This window comes from Bidens hawaiensis, unplaced genomic scaffold, assembly GCF_021521415.1.
Source record: "Bidens hawaiensis isolate Kalapana, Puna unplaced genomic scaffold, B.hawaiensis_p1.1 tig00020802_1, whole genome shotgun sequence".
Lineage (NCBI taxonomy): Eukaryota > Viridiplantae > Streptophyta > Magnoliopsida > Asterales > Asteraceae > Bidens > Bidens hawaiensis.
In genome coordinates, this window is record NW_027493205.1 from 45,164 (window position 1) to 62,934 (window position 17,771).

Below are 17,771 nucleotides of genomic sequence, written 5' to 3' on the forward strand. Positions count from 1 at the left end.
GGTTTTAAATTTGAGAAACTTAGAGAGGTTTTTAAAGTATTAGAGAGAAATGTAGAGAGAATTGTATGTTATTGTTATAAAATGGGGTAGTTATTTATAGTTGGTTTGAATTAAAAAAAAAACAAAAAAAAATTCACATTTAATAGCCTCCAACGGCTATTTTTAATAAACCAAAACCTCCCGACGGCTATTTAGCCTCGCAGTCACAGCCACGCCGGCCAACCGCGCCCCCAACCACCTGAGGGGTGTAGCGGTGTTCGCGAGCCACGTATGCCCCCCCCCCCCCCCCCCCCCCCAACTACCCTCAGCCTTACACTACAACATTACTTTTAAATATTAATATTATTTTAATCTTCTTTACCGATAAAAATTTGAGTAAATTGTGTCTTTTATCCTTGTCATTTGCTAAAAATGTTATTTCAGCCAAGCAGTTTATAATTTGCGATTTTTAGTATATGTTATTTCATTTTCGTTGCAATATATTAACTCCACTAATTAGCATCATTGGAGTTCCTTTGTTAAATGAAATGATCTTTTATGGTAGGTACAAGATGTTAATACATCCAAAGGGCCTTTTTACAGATCACATATGTCATTTGAATCCTCAGGACCAACTCTATCTGTGTTCGAATCATGGATGCTACATACTTTAGTTCGGGCCTCTTATTAATCATATTATTTTTTAATGAGCCGGGCCTAATCGGTGGGTTTAACACACAGATCTTGCATGCACTCTTGTTACTTAAGTGTATATTTGTATGCGAACTCTCAAATAACCACCCGGTCAGTTAAAAATGTTGATTAGTTATTCTGACTTAGGTTATGCGTTTATATTAGTAGTTAGCTAGGTTGCCCAAAAAATTACAGTTATGTGTATATATGTTTTGAGGGAGGATCAAATATAAAATAGTTTTTCTTGTGAGAATAATAGAAACCAATATAATTATGTCATGTTGATTGATTGCTTAGTGGGCATAAGGGGTAAAATGGTAAGAGACAAATATGACTTGTTTTGGTAATTCCTAAGTTTATATTATCCATATTTATATCATCATATATTTTTATAAAAGTTTTTTTATAACAACCATATAAAAAATAAAACTAATTTTTGTATGTGTTTGTATATGTGCTATTAAAAAACTACCATTATCTTGTACCTTGTTGTTTAAGTATGTGCTTCTATAAATTATAACACTATATTTTATTTGTTATTGTATGTGCTATTATAGCACTATTTTTGTAATGTATTATTATAAAAACTAAAACTGTATTTGTATTTTATTTTTTTTGTATGTGCTATTATAAAAAAATAGCACTATTTTTGTACTCGTTGCTTTAGTATGTGTTGTTTGTTTTTGTAAGTGTGATTATAAAAAAATAGTACTACTTTCGTAATGTGTTGTTTTAGTATGTGTTATTATAAATACTTATTTTCTGAATGTGTTGCTACAAAAGATAACATTGATGTTGTTATGTGATATTATGCTAAATATTTATGTTTCCCGTGTATAATTTAATTAATATTTTAATAGTTTTTGTTCGTTTTTAGTCGAGATGTGTATACTACTAACGTTTTTATGTTTCGTAGGTTCCGGGGTTTGATCGTGATGAAAAAGGGCGAAAAACGAGCCGGAACGGAGATCCGGAACGCATCAGGAAGGAACCGGTCAGACCGGGCCGGTCTGACCGGCCCCCATGGAGGAGCACGCCGCGCTGTGCCTAGGCAGAAGGCTAAAAGTCCTTGGCGCGGCGCCTAGGCACAACTGGGCTAGATTATTTTCGTTTTTGCTTCTTGTCGGGCCTTGTTTTGGGTATTTAAACACCTTTAACTTAATCCTGACAAAAACCTGAAGCCACCAGACGATTTTGGAGAGTTCTTGGAGCTATTTTACGAGTTTGTTGGTGATTTTGAAGGCACGAGAATAGCCGGTGAAGAGCTTTACGTTCAAGATCGAAGACTACGGGTTTTATCGCCTTTAATCTTTCGCTTCTCATTATTTCACCATGTTTTCAGTTTTATTTGCTTTGTTTGATTTAGACTATATGATGCTAGGCTAAACTTCAAAAACTACCTAGGTCGTGATGAACCTTTGTTCGGTTTGATTTTGATTGGGATTTCTTTTCGTTATGGATTTTATGTTCTAAGTAAAGTGTTGAGTTTGAATTAATTGATGCGTATGATTGCTTGGTCTTATTTATTTGGATTTATTGTTTCACATTACCCTTGGTGATTGTTTCATAGGATAGAGTTTTGTTAGGTCATTTACTGTGTGTTCTTGACTAGTTTATGATTGATATGCATTAAAATCATAGAAACAATAAAATCAATTAAATAGATAAAAGTGAGCTGCTAGCCTAGAAAGCTGTAAGGTGATAGGTTATTGATAGATCTTTGTTGGTCAGGATTGCTAGATTTAGTTCTTCGTAAGGAGTCCGTCTAGGTTTGATTGTCAGCTTAGTCTATTAAGTCAATTGAGTCTTCTTAACTATCTTTGATTTCCGCGCTGTAAGGTAGGATTTCGTCATAAAGATACTTAGACGTAAATTATTAAATAACCGCAAGGAAGTTTAATTTATAAAACCGGTGAGTCTTAAAACTTGTTAGAAATCCATAGGCGTCTTCTTGAAGTTCAAGGGTCCTGTTCGGGTTTTCTGTGAAGGGTCTATTTTGTGATCCCAGTTCCATAACTTAAGTTTTCCATTTAATTAATAACCGTAACTTTGAGGATTCTAGCCTAGGTGGTTTTTCATCATCATCTGAGTCAGTCAAATTTTATTCTATTGTGTTTTATTAATTGTCTTTTTCTTAATTAGTTAATTTATTAGTTTAATATTTAATCACTACAACAAAAAGGGCTTTTTAGGACCTTTTGTGTGGGGCGCTTGTAAAATAGGGTCCTAAAATCTATTTAATAAGATAAATGAATATTTGGGGTCCTTTTACAATATACGCTACAGAACCGGTGTCCTAAAAAGTTATTTAATAGGATTGATGATTCTTTAGGGTCGTATTATCATATAACTTAATAAGACACTTAAAATGTAAATTCCAATAAAGTAATCTATATGACATGTAGTTGTTGGTGTCCCATTATGTGGTAATGTAACAGGACACTTGATCACTAAATGTCTTATTATAACATAAGTTAATAGACACTTTGTACTTAAGTCATAAATGTTCGGTGTTATCGGACCCTTTCTAGTCGAAGTCATATAATAACATAACTTAATAGGACATTTTACACTATGGTCTTATAACTTTAATATTTATAAGATGCTTACTCATTGTGGTGTTATTATAATACACCGTAATAGGATATTTGATATTTGAGTCATAAAACATCTGTTTTATAGGACGCTTATTTGCTAGAGTATTATTATAACGTAACTTAACAGGACACTTGACACTTGAGTCTTACAACTTTAACCTTTATAGGACGCTTAATCATTGTGGTGTTATTACAATACACCGTAATAGGGCACTTGATATTGCAGTCATAAAACATTGTTTTATAAGACGCTTATTCGCTAGAGTTTTAATATAACATAACTTAATATGACACTTGACACTTGGGTCTTATAATTTTAATCTTTACATAACTTAATATGCTCGGCTTATTTACTATCAGGAATTAGTTTTTATATATTATAAACAACTTTAGTTTTTTCACTACAGTTTTATATATAACATAAAAGCCGAGCACGAACTTTTTCACGAGCTGATCCAAAAGAGCTCGCGAAAGACTCAACTCGTTTGCATTCATGTTTGTTTTATTATATATAAACTATGATAAAAAAAACTAAATAATACATAACCTTATTATTTTATTATTATAAAAATACATAACATAACATAGCATTCAAATGTTAGTTTATAATATTTGAAAAAGAATCAAAAGAAATTCCACATGAAATACACAAATACTCCCTCCGTCCCATTTTAAGTGTCCTAATTTGAATTTTGAAGTCTTTTTTGTTTAACTTTGACCGACAATATTTTTATTTGTGTTATATAATACTTGATGAAAATTATATCAATGTAAAATACATTTAAAACCCAATCCATTCATATATTTTACATCAAGTATTATATAACACAAACAAAAATATTATCGGTCAAAGTTAAATAAGAAAGACTTGAAAAATCAAATTAGGACACTTAAAATGGGACGGAGAGTAATAAACTTCAATTATCCCCTTGACCCTACTCTTCTCATTCTAAAAATCCCGCTCAAACAAAATTGGAGTCCCTTTCAATTGCTCAAACAAAAAAGAAGTCCCGCCCCTAGCTAGCTCAATTTCACCCTCACCCTTGCTGTGATACAGATTCTACTTGCTCACCCACATCACTGTCGTCGCCTAAGTAAAAGGTATGTACAAAATCAATTGTGTTTCGAGTTTTGGTTTGTGGTAAGATAGGGGTTTCATTGTTAATTTCGTTTATGGTTCTACATAGAGTTTCGATTTTGGGTTTAATCTTGATTTAGGGCTTAATTTAGGTTATCTTCATGTTTTAATTGGTACAGATCATACCTTTCACTTTCTAGGGTTTAGTAGAGGTGTGCAGCATACGGGTTAGACCCGCGAAACCCGTGAACCTGTTGTGTCGAACCCGCGAAACCAAATCGATATTAGAAATAGTGTTCGGGTTCAGGTTCTATATTTCATGGCTAATCTGAAACAGCCCAGTCCGGTTACATACCCGCTGGATCAATTATAACACGTGCAGGCTCGGCCAAGGGGGAGGGTAGGGAGCGCTCATTTTACACGCTAGTGTGTTGTTATGAACAATTTCAAGACCTGATGGTGTTATGTTGTATCCAATATGTGGTATAATAGATTATTTGATTGGATCCGAATTGTGGTTTAGATTAGATTAGATAGATTTTGTTACGATGATTTGGGTAGTGTTCATGCTCAAGGTACAATACATTCATGTTATTGTATCGTGGACAGCCATGCTCAAGGTCAAAATGGTTGTTCAAACTTCAACCTCTATACAAACGACCGTTTAAACGGTGTGGGATTATTTGTCAGACAGTGTGTGTATAGCTGACCCGTTTTCCTATATGTATATACTTTTGATATGATAATATGAATGATGCTGATGATAGGGTGAGGATACTGAATGGGTCAATGTGAACTTTGAGTACCCTGAACCAACTAATGATGATTGGTTTGGAGTTTTTTCACCAGTAAAGTTCAAGTAACAAATCTTTTATCCTTGTTAAACTATATGCATAGTATTCATTGTTTTCTTTTTTGTAAAATATTAATTTTTTTTACAGTACATCATATTGTTACTATGAGTCTGGTAACTGGCCAGAAGCTCCATACATATGCACAACCCCAATAAAGGTATAATAATAATAATAATAATAGTATATTGTTTTATAATTAATATTGAGTATTAACCTGCAATATGTTTTGTAACAGTACAAATTTGCAAACCACTCTACTGCTGATTATATTAACACTGGAAAAGTTATGCTGAGCTTTCAGAGTATTCACCAACGTGCTGATTTCGCCTTCGCCTTGTTTACGGGTGGTTTGGAAAAGGTAAATTTTTTAATTTGTACATTTAAAATAAATATTTATAATGTTTATGGGACTGATTTTGTTCATGATATTACAGCCAAAATTGGTAGCTGTCTCGGACCCGATATCATTTGCTAATCCTAAGGCTCCTTTATACCCGCAGCTTGCTCATGGAAAGGCTTGGGACGAGGTACATTTTTTTTCAAGCATCCTTGATTTTTTAACTTATGATATGTTAATATATGTTATGTTGTGTGATTGTGTAGATGACGATAACATGGACCAGCTGTTACAATATCGATGACGCCACTCCACTAGTTGAATGGGGTTGGAAGAACCACGACAAAAAGCTTTCTCCTGCAGGAACATTAACCTTTAAACGTGACAGCATGTGTGGTATGGTGTCTATCTTTAACTCGAATGAGCGTGTGTAAAAACATGATCACACGTGTCTATTTTGATAATTTCCCTAATTGTTTAATGATACAACATAAGTGGCGTAAAATATTAAAATGAACCTATGTAACGTGTTATAATTGCCCGACAGGCGCCCCTGCTCGTAACTTTGGATGGCGCGATCCTGGTTTTATCCATACTAGTTTCTTAAAGGATTTGTGGCCTAACACCATATAAGTCATGTGTGGCCTTTGTGATTACAATTTCTTTTTTATTATTATTATTTATTTATTTTATTTTATTAATTTTTTTTCAGATATGAATATAGAATAGGGCATATGCTGAAAAATGGATCAACTGTTTGGAGTAAAACATATTCATTCAAATCATCCCCATACCCGGGACAAGACTCGCTACAACGTGTTATAATATTTGGAGATATGGGAAATGTAGTACTCGCTAGTCGCTAATATCATGTTAAAAATTTGTTATCCTTTATATTAATTCTTCTACGAAATCATGTATCTAGGCCGAACGTGATAGATCAAACGAATACGCAAGTTATCAACTGGGATCCCTTATTACTACGGACCAATTAATCAACGACCTCGATAACTATGATATAGTTTTCCATATAGGAGATTTTTCATATGCAAATGGATTTTTATCACAATGGGATCAATTCACTAAACAAGTAGTACCCATTTCATCAATAAAGCCATATATGATTGCAAGGTTCGGATATTTGTATATTTGGATTTTTTTCCTGAATTAGGTGGCTTTACATAAAAAAAGTGGTTTAGGTGACTAACAAAATTTTAAGTGTTTTTAGGTAATTTACTATCTCAGATAGCGGATTATGACGACATATTAGCTAACTTTCCAAGTGGCCATGGTCGTCCAAACATCCAATTGAAGTCTAAATGTGAAGAACTTACTAGTATCGTTGTGCAGTTAGAAGCCCAGGTGTCCGAGATGAAAGGGTCGAAGGATGATTCTAGTGTTCCACGTGTTACATCGTCATCTTTCCCCATTGTAACCAGTGGATCTCCACGTTTACGGGTATTTTTCTATATAATCTTTAGTGTTCCACATTTTGTAAGTTATCTTTTGTACTTTACCAGAAATATGTTATAAACAATAGGTACGCCACTATATTTTGCACAAAGTACATGGTCAAAAAGAGGATTAGTATGTAATGTAGAAGCTGCGAAATAGAGGTAAATCTTTAGCTTGTAGACTCATCCAAAGATTGATTGTAAGTTTGTGATTAATAAATAACGGTTACATTGGGCTACACTAGAAAACAACAATGTCCATTGATGTTTTTTTTTCAGATGATTTTTTCTATAAAATGTTAGCCTGCTAGTGTAAAACCTTCTTTTTTGTAAAATGATTTTTGCACTATAATGACTCGAGTTTAATATATACTTGTTTTTTGAAAACTAAAATCTAGGTCGAAGATGAAGTTTTCCTCAAAAGCATTCTAAACCCTACGTACGGAGCCTGTAACAAGAGGATGGGTGAAGAGCCTGGACCCAAATTAGCTAGTTGGTGGTACAGAGATTGGACCAAAATGGTGTGAGTTAAATGTTCAAGTACCGACGAAAAGTTGGTGAGACCATATAGGTTATTTTCCACAACTCAAGATTGTATTGGTGCATCCATCGCATGGCCTTGTTCATTCATCTCGGTATGTATTTGTTAAACTTGTGATACGAATAATTTTAATAACATGGAACTTGATGTTTATACATGGATGATTTATTTGTAGGTAGTCCGTGAGGATTGAGGACGCATGATGACTTGGGATTTTATGGTGCTTGTTTCTTTTATTGCTTTTTAATTTTTTTTGTTGAATGTTACAAGTGTTTATGTAGGATAATGTTATAACTTATTTATGTTTAGTGTTTTCGTTATGAACAAGCTTATTTAATATAATGAAGTTTTATCTCTTTCAATATTTAGATGTCCATAAGCGTATCGTAAAATTGTAAAAGTGTCATAATATGTTTTTATTGGGACGCTTTTTGGGTTGTTAATGAATATATTATGCGACCATAAAATTGGTTTCATAATCTTATTTGGAATATCAGGATTTTTTTTCTTGGTACTAAAGTATCTATAAAGTTACATTATAAGGGTCTTATAAATTAATTTTTAAGGACGCTTGTTAGTGTATCAAAAGATTAAAGGCAGGTAAACACATGTTAAAACATTGTAAAAGTGTTATAATATGTTTTTATTAGGACGCTTTTTGGGTTGTAAATGAATATTTTATGCGACTATAAAATTGGTTTCATAATCTTATTTGGGATATCGGGACGCTTTTTTTGTTCCGAGACTTATTACGACCTCTTTACATGAAACGTTTTTCTTGTTGGTCCTATTAAATAAAAGGTCATATAAAATAACATTTTAGGACGCTTTTGTGCATACTAAAAAACCCTTTTTGTTGTAGTGAATTATTCTAAAACCCCCTTTAATAATATAAAATAAATAGTCGTGTCTTGTAGTTGAGTCTAATTAGCTAGTATACGTAATTTATAGAGTCTCGTGGGTTCGAAATCCGGACTTACTTAGCTGTACTAGAGTCGACCGATACACTTGCCGGTTAATAGTTTAAGTTAAGTTTAATAGTCTAGAATTATTACTTAGTGTCTAGATTAACTTATTTTTAGTTAATAATTATTTGACTACTTCAAGCACATCATTATGTGTTGTTTTCGTATGTACTATTTTACCTATTTTTCTTTTTTCTGTTTTTGTATATGCTATTATTCAAAAAAATATCATTATTTGTTTTATCTATTGTTAAAGCCAAATTAAAAAGATAAATGTAAAAGTCGTTTCATACTTTTTTAAATAAATTAAATGTTTGACTAGAATTAATTGATTCATTTAAGGGATATGAAGATGGTTTCATTTTATAAAAAACACATGGTTCCAAAAATACCCTTAAATCTAACTAGTCAACACACTAATTGTGATTAATGAGATGTCATCAATCCTAACCGCACATTAAAGTTTTTAAGGGTCATGATCTATTCTTATCATTTCTACACAAAATTAGTTTTCCATTATATCCAGACTCTAAATGTTTGTGTATATGGTTTACTAGGTAGTATAATTTAGTCCCTTTTATTAGCTGTGAACATATGCCATGCATATTTTATGCGTCGTATATCATATGCGCCGCATATGTTAGGCTATATATAGTGTTTTCTTGCTTATTGCTCTTGTAATTTTCATTCTTGTAATTTTTATTCTAATGAAATAAGTTTTTTTCCCCTGCTTCTTTTCTTAATTTCTTTCTGTGTCATCGTTTTTCAACGATTATATGGTATCAGAGTAGAGTTCTTATTCATGCTCTTCGTTTCAACCAGTTTCTCTTGATTCCCTGGTTTTCTCTCTTTCGCTCTTCGTTTCAACCGGTTTCTTTCGATTCGCCGGTTTTCTCTCTTCGTATGCTGTTTGTTTTTTATCTTTTGGTCATTTCTTTGATCATTCTTGTGAATTGATTTTTCGTTGATCATTCTAGAAGATTTAACCATTCAAATCTTGCCAAAAGTTCACAACAACCATATTCTTAGTTTTGAAATTTTCCTAAAGTGTCAGATCATTTCATCTTCATTTTCACTAAAAAAACATGCAAAATGTCCATTTCTCACTTATACGACGCATAGGTTTTTGAGCATATAAACTTACACACCATATAACCCTTATCCGCATATCTTTTTAAGCGTATAACTCTACGTATATCTCATCCGTGTAACTTATAAGCCGTATACCTTATACGTCGCATAAGTTGTTCTTACTTGCTTCTTCTCGTGGGTTTGTTTTGTTCTGTTGTGTTCAATGGCAAACTCGAACAGTTTTGTTCTTCCAAATATGTCCAACGATTCTTTGAACCGTCTTTACCTTCATCCTTCAGATCATCCTGGTATGATCGTTGTTTCGAAATTTTTCGATGGTACTGGCTTCGGTGCATAGAAGTGAGCAATGATGATTGTTTTTTCTGATAAAAAACAAGCTCGGTTTCAGTAACAATACTTTAACTATGCCGGATAACGAGCTAGATCTTGCAATTTGGCAGCGTTGCAATGATGTGGTGATATCATGGATTCTCAACACCCTCACTCGTGACTGTCCTCAAGAAGGTGAAAGATTTTGTGGAAGAGCTACATGAGATTCATAAAGATGTGCATGACAACATGGTTCGAGCCAATTCAAAGTACAAGCAGCCAAGCAGGTTGCTGATCAAAAGCGACGACATGTTGATTTTGAAGAAGGTGAATTTGTTTGGGCAGTTTTGAAAAAATATTGTTTTTCTGTTGGGGAATATAACAAATTGTCAGCTAAGAAGATTGGGCCCGTGGATATTGTGGAGAAGATAAACTCAAATGCTTATCGACTAAAGCTGCCAAGTCACATTCGTTGTTCTGATGTTTCTAATGTGAAACATTTACTACCTTATTTCCGGGACACTTTTGATGATGAGGGTGCTACTGATTCGAGGTTGAATTTTTTCTACCTAGGGGGGGAATGATGTGGACCCAAGTGTAGAACGGATTTTGTTACCTAGTTTGTGTGTATGATTAAAACCTTGTGTCCGTAGCATCGCAAGAATTTCAATGGGTCATGTAGCATGTTTTGGTGCCACGTAAATAAGATAGAATTACAAATTGTGTCCTTTAAACACAGTCAAAATATGGATCATGTCCTTTAAAAAGTTTATTTTCATGTGGTGTCCTTTATATGCCAATATGTCTTGCTTGTTGTTATTTAACTAAACGACCATTCAAAAAGCCCCTTAAGTCGTGGCACATGCCAGACATGTGAGGGCAAAAGAGTAATTTCCATTCTTTATTATTAATGAATAACAATTTTAATAACTAAACAATGACCTATCATCATCTTCATCGTATAATCTTCATTCCCCCTTTTATCACACCAAAATCCACCACTGAACCAATATCACAACCACCAGAAACTCTATATATTCTTCTTTTCTAGTTAGATTCATCATCATTGCTAGCCACAAACCGCCTTTTCCGGCGAGCTACGGGAAAAACTCAAACCACCATTGATTTTCCGAAGAGCCCACATATTCATCAAATCATACATCTACACACTAATTTAGGGTTTATATCACGTCTCCTTTCAATTTCCTTCCAGATGGACCTCCATTTCCCCTCTTTTGACCCTAAATTCGTAACAGAATTTATTCAAACTAATTTTGGAATTGGAGAGTCAGAAACAAAGAGAGAGAGAGAGAGAGAGACGCTGAGATGGTGGGTGGCGGCTATTAGTTAAAGTTTCAGTTTGTGGAGATGGTGATGGTTGTTATAAAACATGGATTCATTAATGTTCCATAGAGAAGACTACACATGGTGTTGTTCTACCAAATCCATCTACTGGCCATCAAATATGGTTGTTGTGGTTTTTGCTAGAGCGGCGATTGAAAACAGAGGTTGTGCCTTAAAGTTCAATCTAAGTAGACAACGACGGAAAAGGGGGGTTGATTTGATGGTGGTCACGACTGAGAGAGAGTGAGGGGGTTGGTAGTGGTGGTTGTGGAGAGAGAGAGAGAGAGAGAGAGAGAGAGAAGACGTGAATAGAGATAGAGAGAAAAGGGTATTTCTTTAATATATTTAATTTACTTTTCAATTATAAATAAGTAGTGGTAAAAAGACTAAAATGTCCTCACATGCCATGACTTAACGAGGTTTTTGATGGGCGTCTAGCAAAAAGAAAAAAATCAAATAAACATGTCACGTAAAGGAAACCACCTGAAAGTAAACTTTTTAAAGGACCTGATCCGTAAATCGACTATGTTTAAAGAATAAAATTTGTAATTCTATCTGTAAACAATTTTTTTGTTTCATTTAAAATTATATTATATATATTTTTTTATAGGAATCTTTTTTAAGTATTTTTGGGTATTTACTAATTTATTTTAAGGTTTAGTGTCCACATCATAATGAACTTCACCGATGTCGACCGCATTCAAGTCGCTTCGATGCAACAATGTGCTGTAGCGAACTTAACCAATACCAACACATTAATTTTGTTATACTATTCTACTGTTATGGTTTAGTACTTATACTGACTGAATTCGCGTCAATTTGTAATGCAATGTAATGAACTTAACCGATATCGACCGAATTCGAGGCATTTTGTGGCCGATTTTGTTATACTAATTTATTTTTACGATTTAGTGCAAGTATATCAAACTTAACAAATACGGAAAGAACTCGCGACGTTTCGCTGCCGTAAGTTACCCTAACAAACTTCACCAGTACCGTTTGAATTTGTCTGTTTTCCCAACTAGCTTTGCGATTATATTGTAGACATCGATGGCAATTGTTATATAATTTAATTTAATAGTCTGCCTTGTTTATTTATATCCAGTTACAAGTTCGTTATTTTACAACCGTATCTTTAAGAGGGAAATGCAAATTGTTTTAGTCAGTTCTATTTTATATAAGCCACATCTCTTGTGGTGTGGCAATAAATGTGTTGATATTATCTAACAAACAATAGGGTTCAAGTCTGACAAGAGAAAAAAGATATAGAATAAAAATTGGTTGTTAAAAAAATTTCTATTTTATATTAGTACAAAGTTCATAACATTAAATTAATACATTTGGTTTTTAAATAGTTATATGAGATTTGATCCATAATCTTTGACAACCAATCGTTCGAACATGTCATAGCATCTTTCCCTTTTTTGTCATATACATTTTCAAATATGTATAACGTCAACCCGTTTTTCTTTCTTAATTACCATTTATTAATACTTTAAAGAATCAGAGAATATTTATAACTAAGCATGTTAGATAAAAGCCACAATATGATAAATAAAATACAATAGTACAAACGTTCGCTGTTTTGAGATTGAATGATAGAATATCATAGGAGTACAACTCAGGATTCACTGTGGGTTTAGAAGACGAGCTCGGATTTACTAAGGGTTTAGAAGACGAGGATTTACTGAGGGTTCGGAAGACGACTGTTAACAGCTGAAACTCTTGAACCCCATAGGAGTAGTTCTTTGCTCGTATCATCCTTGTGAGTCATCACTTCAATGAAGCACAAGCAATCCTCCTTAGCTCCCATTGCAATCTCTATTGCTTCGGTTAAATCTTCATCACAAAACACCTTGAAATTATAACAAGTTGATTAAGCGTGGTGACAGATAACATGTTCCATAAATAGGTTCATTATCTTCTAGCTAAAGTTTCGTATTTAGCTAATTGTCATGTCAGATATAAATATAATCCGAGAGTCCAAAAAATTGTTTCACCTTTGTAGTCCAACACTTGCCCTCGCCATTGTGGATTGCATCAACCAATCCAGTGTAGTTCCAGTTCTTGATCACATTGTAAGGTCCGTCATGAATTTCCACTTCAATGGTGTAACCGCCATTGTTTATGAGGAAAATGATGGATTTCTGCCCGCATCGCAACATTGTGGAGACATCTTGGGCAGTAACCTAAAAGTGAAGCAAATTAAAGAAAAGTTGCATTTAGAATAATTTAAATGATCACGAGAGTAGGTTTAAGTTGCATATACTTGTAGGTTTCCAGCCGGATCTACACGAGATATCTCGTTTTACGTAGGTGCGGAATCCCTACGTAAGACGTTACGAGTGTAGAAGACGATACGATTAGACACACGTTACAATAAACAAATACTCGTTATATTGCAACCTTAAACACGTGATATGTATCACTAATATTGGACTCGTTACACGTAAACTGAATACACTGATTGAATCCCTCCTCATGTTATTGATTAAGCCGTAACCTAATCAATATATAACACGACAACTTCGCCTGGCATGTTCAGGCGAAGTTGTCACTAACTTCGCTTAGTTCACAAGTTCGCCTGTATCAGCGAACTTGTGAGCTAACTTCGCTTACATACAAACACAAATCCAAACGACTCGATTACAGACACTAGACACTGAACTACTGACATCATGTACCAACAGACTCCCCCTTGGCATTAGCTTCATCTCTTTATCTTCAAACACGTGTCTTGTAATCTTCAACAATCTTGAATCTTCATCTTTAAGCATTCACTCCTTCTCGTACACATACCGACACAACTCTTTAATATTTCCTCGCTTCGTCTTTCCAAGCAGGAATATAAAAGATTTTCTTCTCATTCAGCACCTGCAGATCAGCTCGAGACAGGTTCACTAGATGCATCGGATCATAGACTCTCAGCAGCTCTTGTTCATCTTCGTCTTCCATCACTGCTTCAGCTGTCTCACAATCTACATACCACCACTTCAACTCTTTGAGCACATCCTTGGGCATTTGTTTCATCGGCACTTCTTTCAAACACCGGATCGGTTTATACTTCATAATCATCCAAGGCTTGCCATCTGCTCTCAACCCTCTATCTTTATCTTTGATAAGTTTACCCTTCTGTGGTTTCAGCAGCTCAAACTTCTTTTCCTTTATACTCTCCTTCCATACTATCTTCCCGATGACTCTAGCCATATTATCATCACTTCGATTTATCAATCCCAATCTGGCTAAGTCTTTCACTTCACATTCTGGCAGTGTGTTCAACGATCTCAACATTCTTTTGAAGTACTGAATACCATCATATCTCTTAATCACGAAGAGCCTCAACTGCTCATCGTATATCCAGCAAATAATCCCTTTTCTCGCTTCAGCATAGCCTCTAATGTTGTAAGTCTTCTTAAACATAGTAGGGACCGCTGGTTTCTTCGTTTTGACGAACCACTGAGCATAGCCTTCTTTCCATCTAGGCTGCTCTTCCCATTCAGTCTCATCATTTCCCATCTCTTTACTCATATCTGCGTTATCGACTTCTAGAATCTCATGCTCTACATTCTCTTCTACTATCTCTCCCTCTTCTATCTCATCATCAATCACAATCTGTTCATCAATCTTCTCTATCTCATCACTCGGTAATACATCATTATCACACATAAAGTTATCATCCATCTCCTCAACCTCTACTACCACCACATCATCACCACCAGCTGCAGTTGTCGACTCCCCCTGAGTTGTGGAAGTCCCAAGAGCTTGTACAGTTCTTGGCAACTCACCACCTGCACCTTTCGATGCATTGGGATCATCGTCTCGATTATTTCTCCTCTTAGTCCTCAACTCATCGCCTTTACAGCTCGTCTCCCCCTGAGATGCCAAGAACTCCTTCAGAGCATCTATGATTTTTCCATGTTCTACCAGCAGGGACGACTGCATCTGATTCTCTGCAACTAGGCGTTGAATAGCCTGGGTCTGGATAAGATTAATCCTTGACTGCTCTGCCACGACCCGTTCAAGTGCTGCTATTCGTTCAGAGTCTGATAGGGTTGCATCGAAATCAAACCTCGCCTGGCATGTTCAATGTATAACACGACCCGTAACCTAATCAATATATAACACGACAACTTCGCCCGGCATGTTCAGGCGAAGTTGTCACTAACTTCGCTTAGTTCACAAGTTCGCCTGTATCAGCGAACTTGTGAGCTAACTTCGCTTACATACAAACACAAATCCAAACGACTCGATTACAGACACTAGACACTGAACTACTGACATAATGTACCAACAATACTTGAAAGCTGCCATCGCCAATGCAGGCTATCACTCTCTTATCTGGAGCAGCCTGTGAATAGCCCAGAGTAGCACCAACGGACCACCCAATAGACCCATATTGCATCTGAAATTCATACCTACAACACCAATTTTCAGTATTCAAAATACAATGATTCAAAATGTTGGTACCACCTTACCCGCAGCCTGGTGGCAGTTTTAGTTTTTGGCAATTGAACCAAGAATCTCTTGTTTCAGCAATCACAGTTGTATCACTAAACACCATCTTCTGTATATGTTCAAAGAGAACATTAACCCTTAACGGCTCCCTAGGACTAGATTTTAGAGGATGCCCTCCTGGGACAAAAATGCGATGGTAGTTTTCATACGCGTTCGTGTTTTTCTTAAGCCTTTTGGCTAGAGCTTGCAAGAAATCCTTCATGAGAATACAACCAAAAGTGGGTCCATTTCCGACTATGACCCGATGGGGGTGAACAATTAGTGCTTTCTCTTTTCTAAGAAGGAGAGAGTAACCCACAGAGCTGTAATCATTGAATATAGGGCCAACAAAGATGTAAGCATCCGCTGATTCAACAATTTCTGAACAGAATGATGTGCTCACCGCTCCCCAATATGTCCCAATGAAGTGAGGATGGTGCTCAGGAACTAGCCCTTTTCCAGCTGGTGTTACCGCTAAAGCATAGCCAGAAGCATCTGCCAATTCAACGAAGGCCTCACATGCCTGTGAAACACGTAGTTTAGGTCCACCCACCAATACAGGCTTTACTGCTTTGTTCAAGAACTCTGCTGCAGCCTCAACAGCTGCTTCCAAACCCATCTTATTACTCAGCCTATACCATTCAAAACCATACATGCTCAAACAGTGTATAAAACTCTACTACTACAATGTTAAGAACAAAGATTTTGGAAAAGTTCACATGTGAAAGGAATATGAAAATTACATAAGTTTGAGTTTGAATTAATTCTTTAGTTCAAATAGTTGAATTATTTAGCTTATTTGTCTATTGATTTAAGCTATAATAGGATTAGAATACTATGGGTAGTATAATTATGAGTCTGGTAAGTGTATTTATGTGTCAATTTTCGCAAGTAATTTATCAATCAAATCTAGGCTTTCTGAACATACTTGGGGGCTAAGGAAAATGGAACTGGTTCGTGGCTAAACGTAGAATTGGGAATTGCTGGCAAGTTACAACTTATGCTGATGTAAACAGGCTTACTCTCTTTCAGAGCACTTGAGATCGCAGTGTCGATTAGCTCATGTGCGTCATCCAAGTTATTCACCACAGCCTACGTTAAACATAACAACTTAAGCTCAGATAAGATAATAGTAAAATTTAGCTTTTTATAATTTAAATCATTATCACATGTTGGCCTAGAACATTTGTACCTGATAGCAAGTGACTGTCTGAAAGCAACGAAGCTCCTGGCTGAAATCCGGCAATCCAATCGTATGATGAAGAATTCTATTAGTGCCGTAATCGTTGGAATTTGGTCCACCCACAATACATATAAGAGGAAGATTCTCACTATAGGCACCGGCTATAGCGTTGAGTACACTAAGTCCACCAACGGTGAAGGTCACCACGCATGCACCAACACCACGAGACCTAGCGTATCCGTCGGCAGCGTATCCTGCATTCAGCTCGTTGCAACAACCAATGAGGTTGAGGCCAGGCTCAGCAATGAGGTGATCAAGCAAAGTTAGGTTAAAGTCGCCTGGTACAAAAAAGACGTCAGAGATACCAATATGCACCAGGCGACGAGCGAGGTGGCGGCCGAGTGTGGCCTCGGCGCCTGAGTTGAAGGGTACAGTGGATGACTATACGCAACAAGTAGTGTCAGTTTTGGGAGGGCAGCCAACATGGCCATTGGAAGTGGCAATAACATCCGAAGCATTGATTTTGGTGTCCATAGTTGTGATATATTTTGTTTTGAATTTAGTGTGTGGGAAATTGAGGATGCATTGAAGACTATTTATAGTGTCTTATAAAAGAATCCTACGCAAAGAATAAATTCAATATTGGAGTTCTAAATCGGACTCAATAATGGAGTTGCAAAGCTTCACACATAAACAACATTTCACGCTCACGTTCGATACCAACACATGGCCTTTTTTTTCTTTAGCATAAAACACATATTTGTCTTTGAAAAATACTTTTGATTAACATTTCCCGCCGAGGTCTCGAACCCCTGATCACTCCAAAAAGTAATTAGCCCTTTAAGAAAACC

The 17,771-nt window shown here is 35.5% G+C and overlaps 1 protein-coding gene and 1 pseudogene across 2 annotated transcripts; one reads left to right on the forward strand and one right to left on the reverse strand.

Moving 5' to 3' along the window:
• The first annotated feature begins 4,895 nt into the window (after positions 1-4,895).
• Positions 4,896-6,171, forward strand: LOC143561813 (putative inactive purple acid phosphatase 24). Its single transcript, XM_077049787.1, has 7 exons — positions 4,896-4,922; positions 5,115-5,206; positions 5,289-5,358; positions 5,437-5,559; positions 5,636-5,728; positions 5,805-5,934; positions 6,086-6,171. The coding sequence occupies exons 1-7, from the start codon at positions 4,896-4,898 to the stop codon at positions 6,169-6,171; spliced, it is 621 nt and encodes a 206-aa protein (XP_076905902.1).
• Positions 6,172-12,927: 6,756 nt separating this feature from the next.
• On the reverse strand, positions 12,928-17,505 carry LOC143561807 (pyruvate decarboxylase 2-like; annotated as a pseudogene). The gene is made up of 6 exons (XR_013140380.1): positions 16,930-17,505; positions 16,666-16,829; positions 15,719-16,369; positions 15,541-15,658; positions 13,244-13,432; positions 12,928-13,098 (listed from the first exon to the last, which is right to left on the reverse strand). The product of XR_013140380.1 is annotated as a pyruvate decarboxylase 2-like (transcript).
• Between the last annotated feature and the right edge of the window lie 266 nt (positions 17,506-17,771).

What these genes read in the sequence shown, in the direction of transcription:
- LOC143561813 (XM_077049787.1), top strand. Translation starts at nt 4,896, where the DNA reads ATGATTTGGGTAGTGTTCATGCTCAAG. An exon ending in TATGCACAACCCCAATAAAG is followed by an intron (nt 5,359 to 5,436) that starts GTATAATAATAA and finishes GTTTTGTAACAG; the next exon opens with TACAAATTTGCAAACCACTC. An exon ending in TTACGGGTGGTTTGGAAAAG is followed by an intron (nt 5,560 to 5,635) that starts GTAAATTTTTTA and finishes ATGATATTACAG; the next exon opens with CCAAAATTGGTAGCTGTCTC.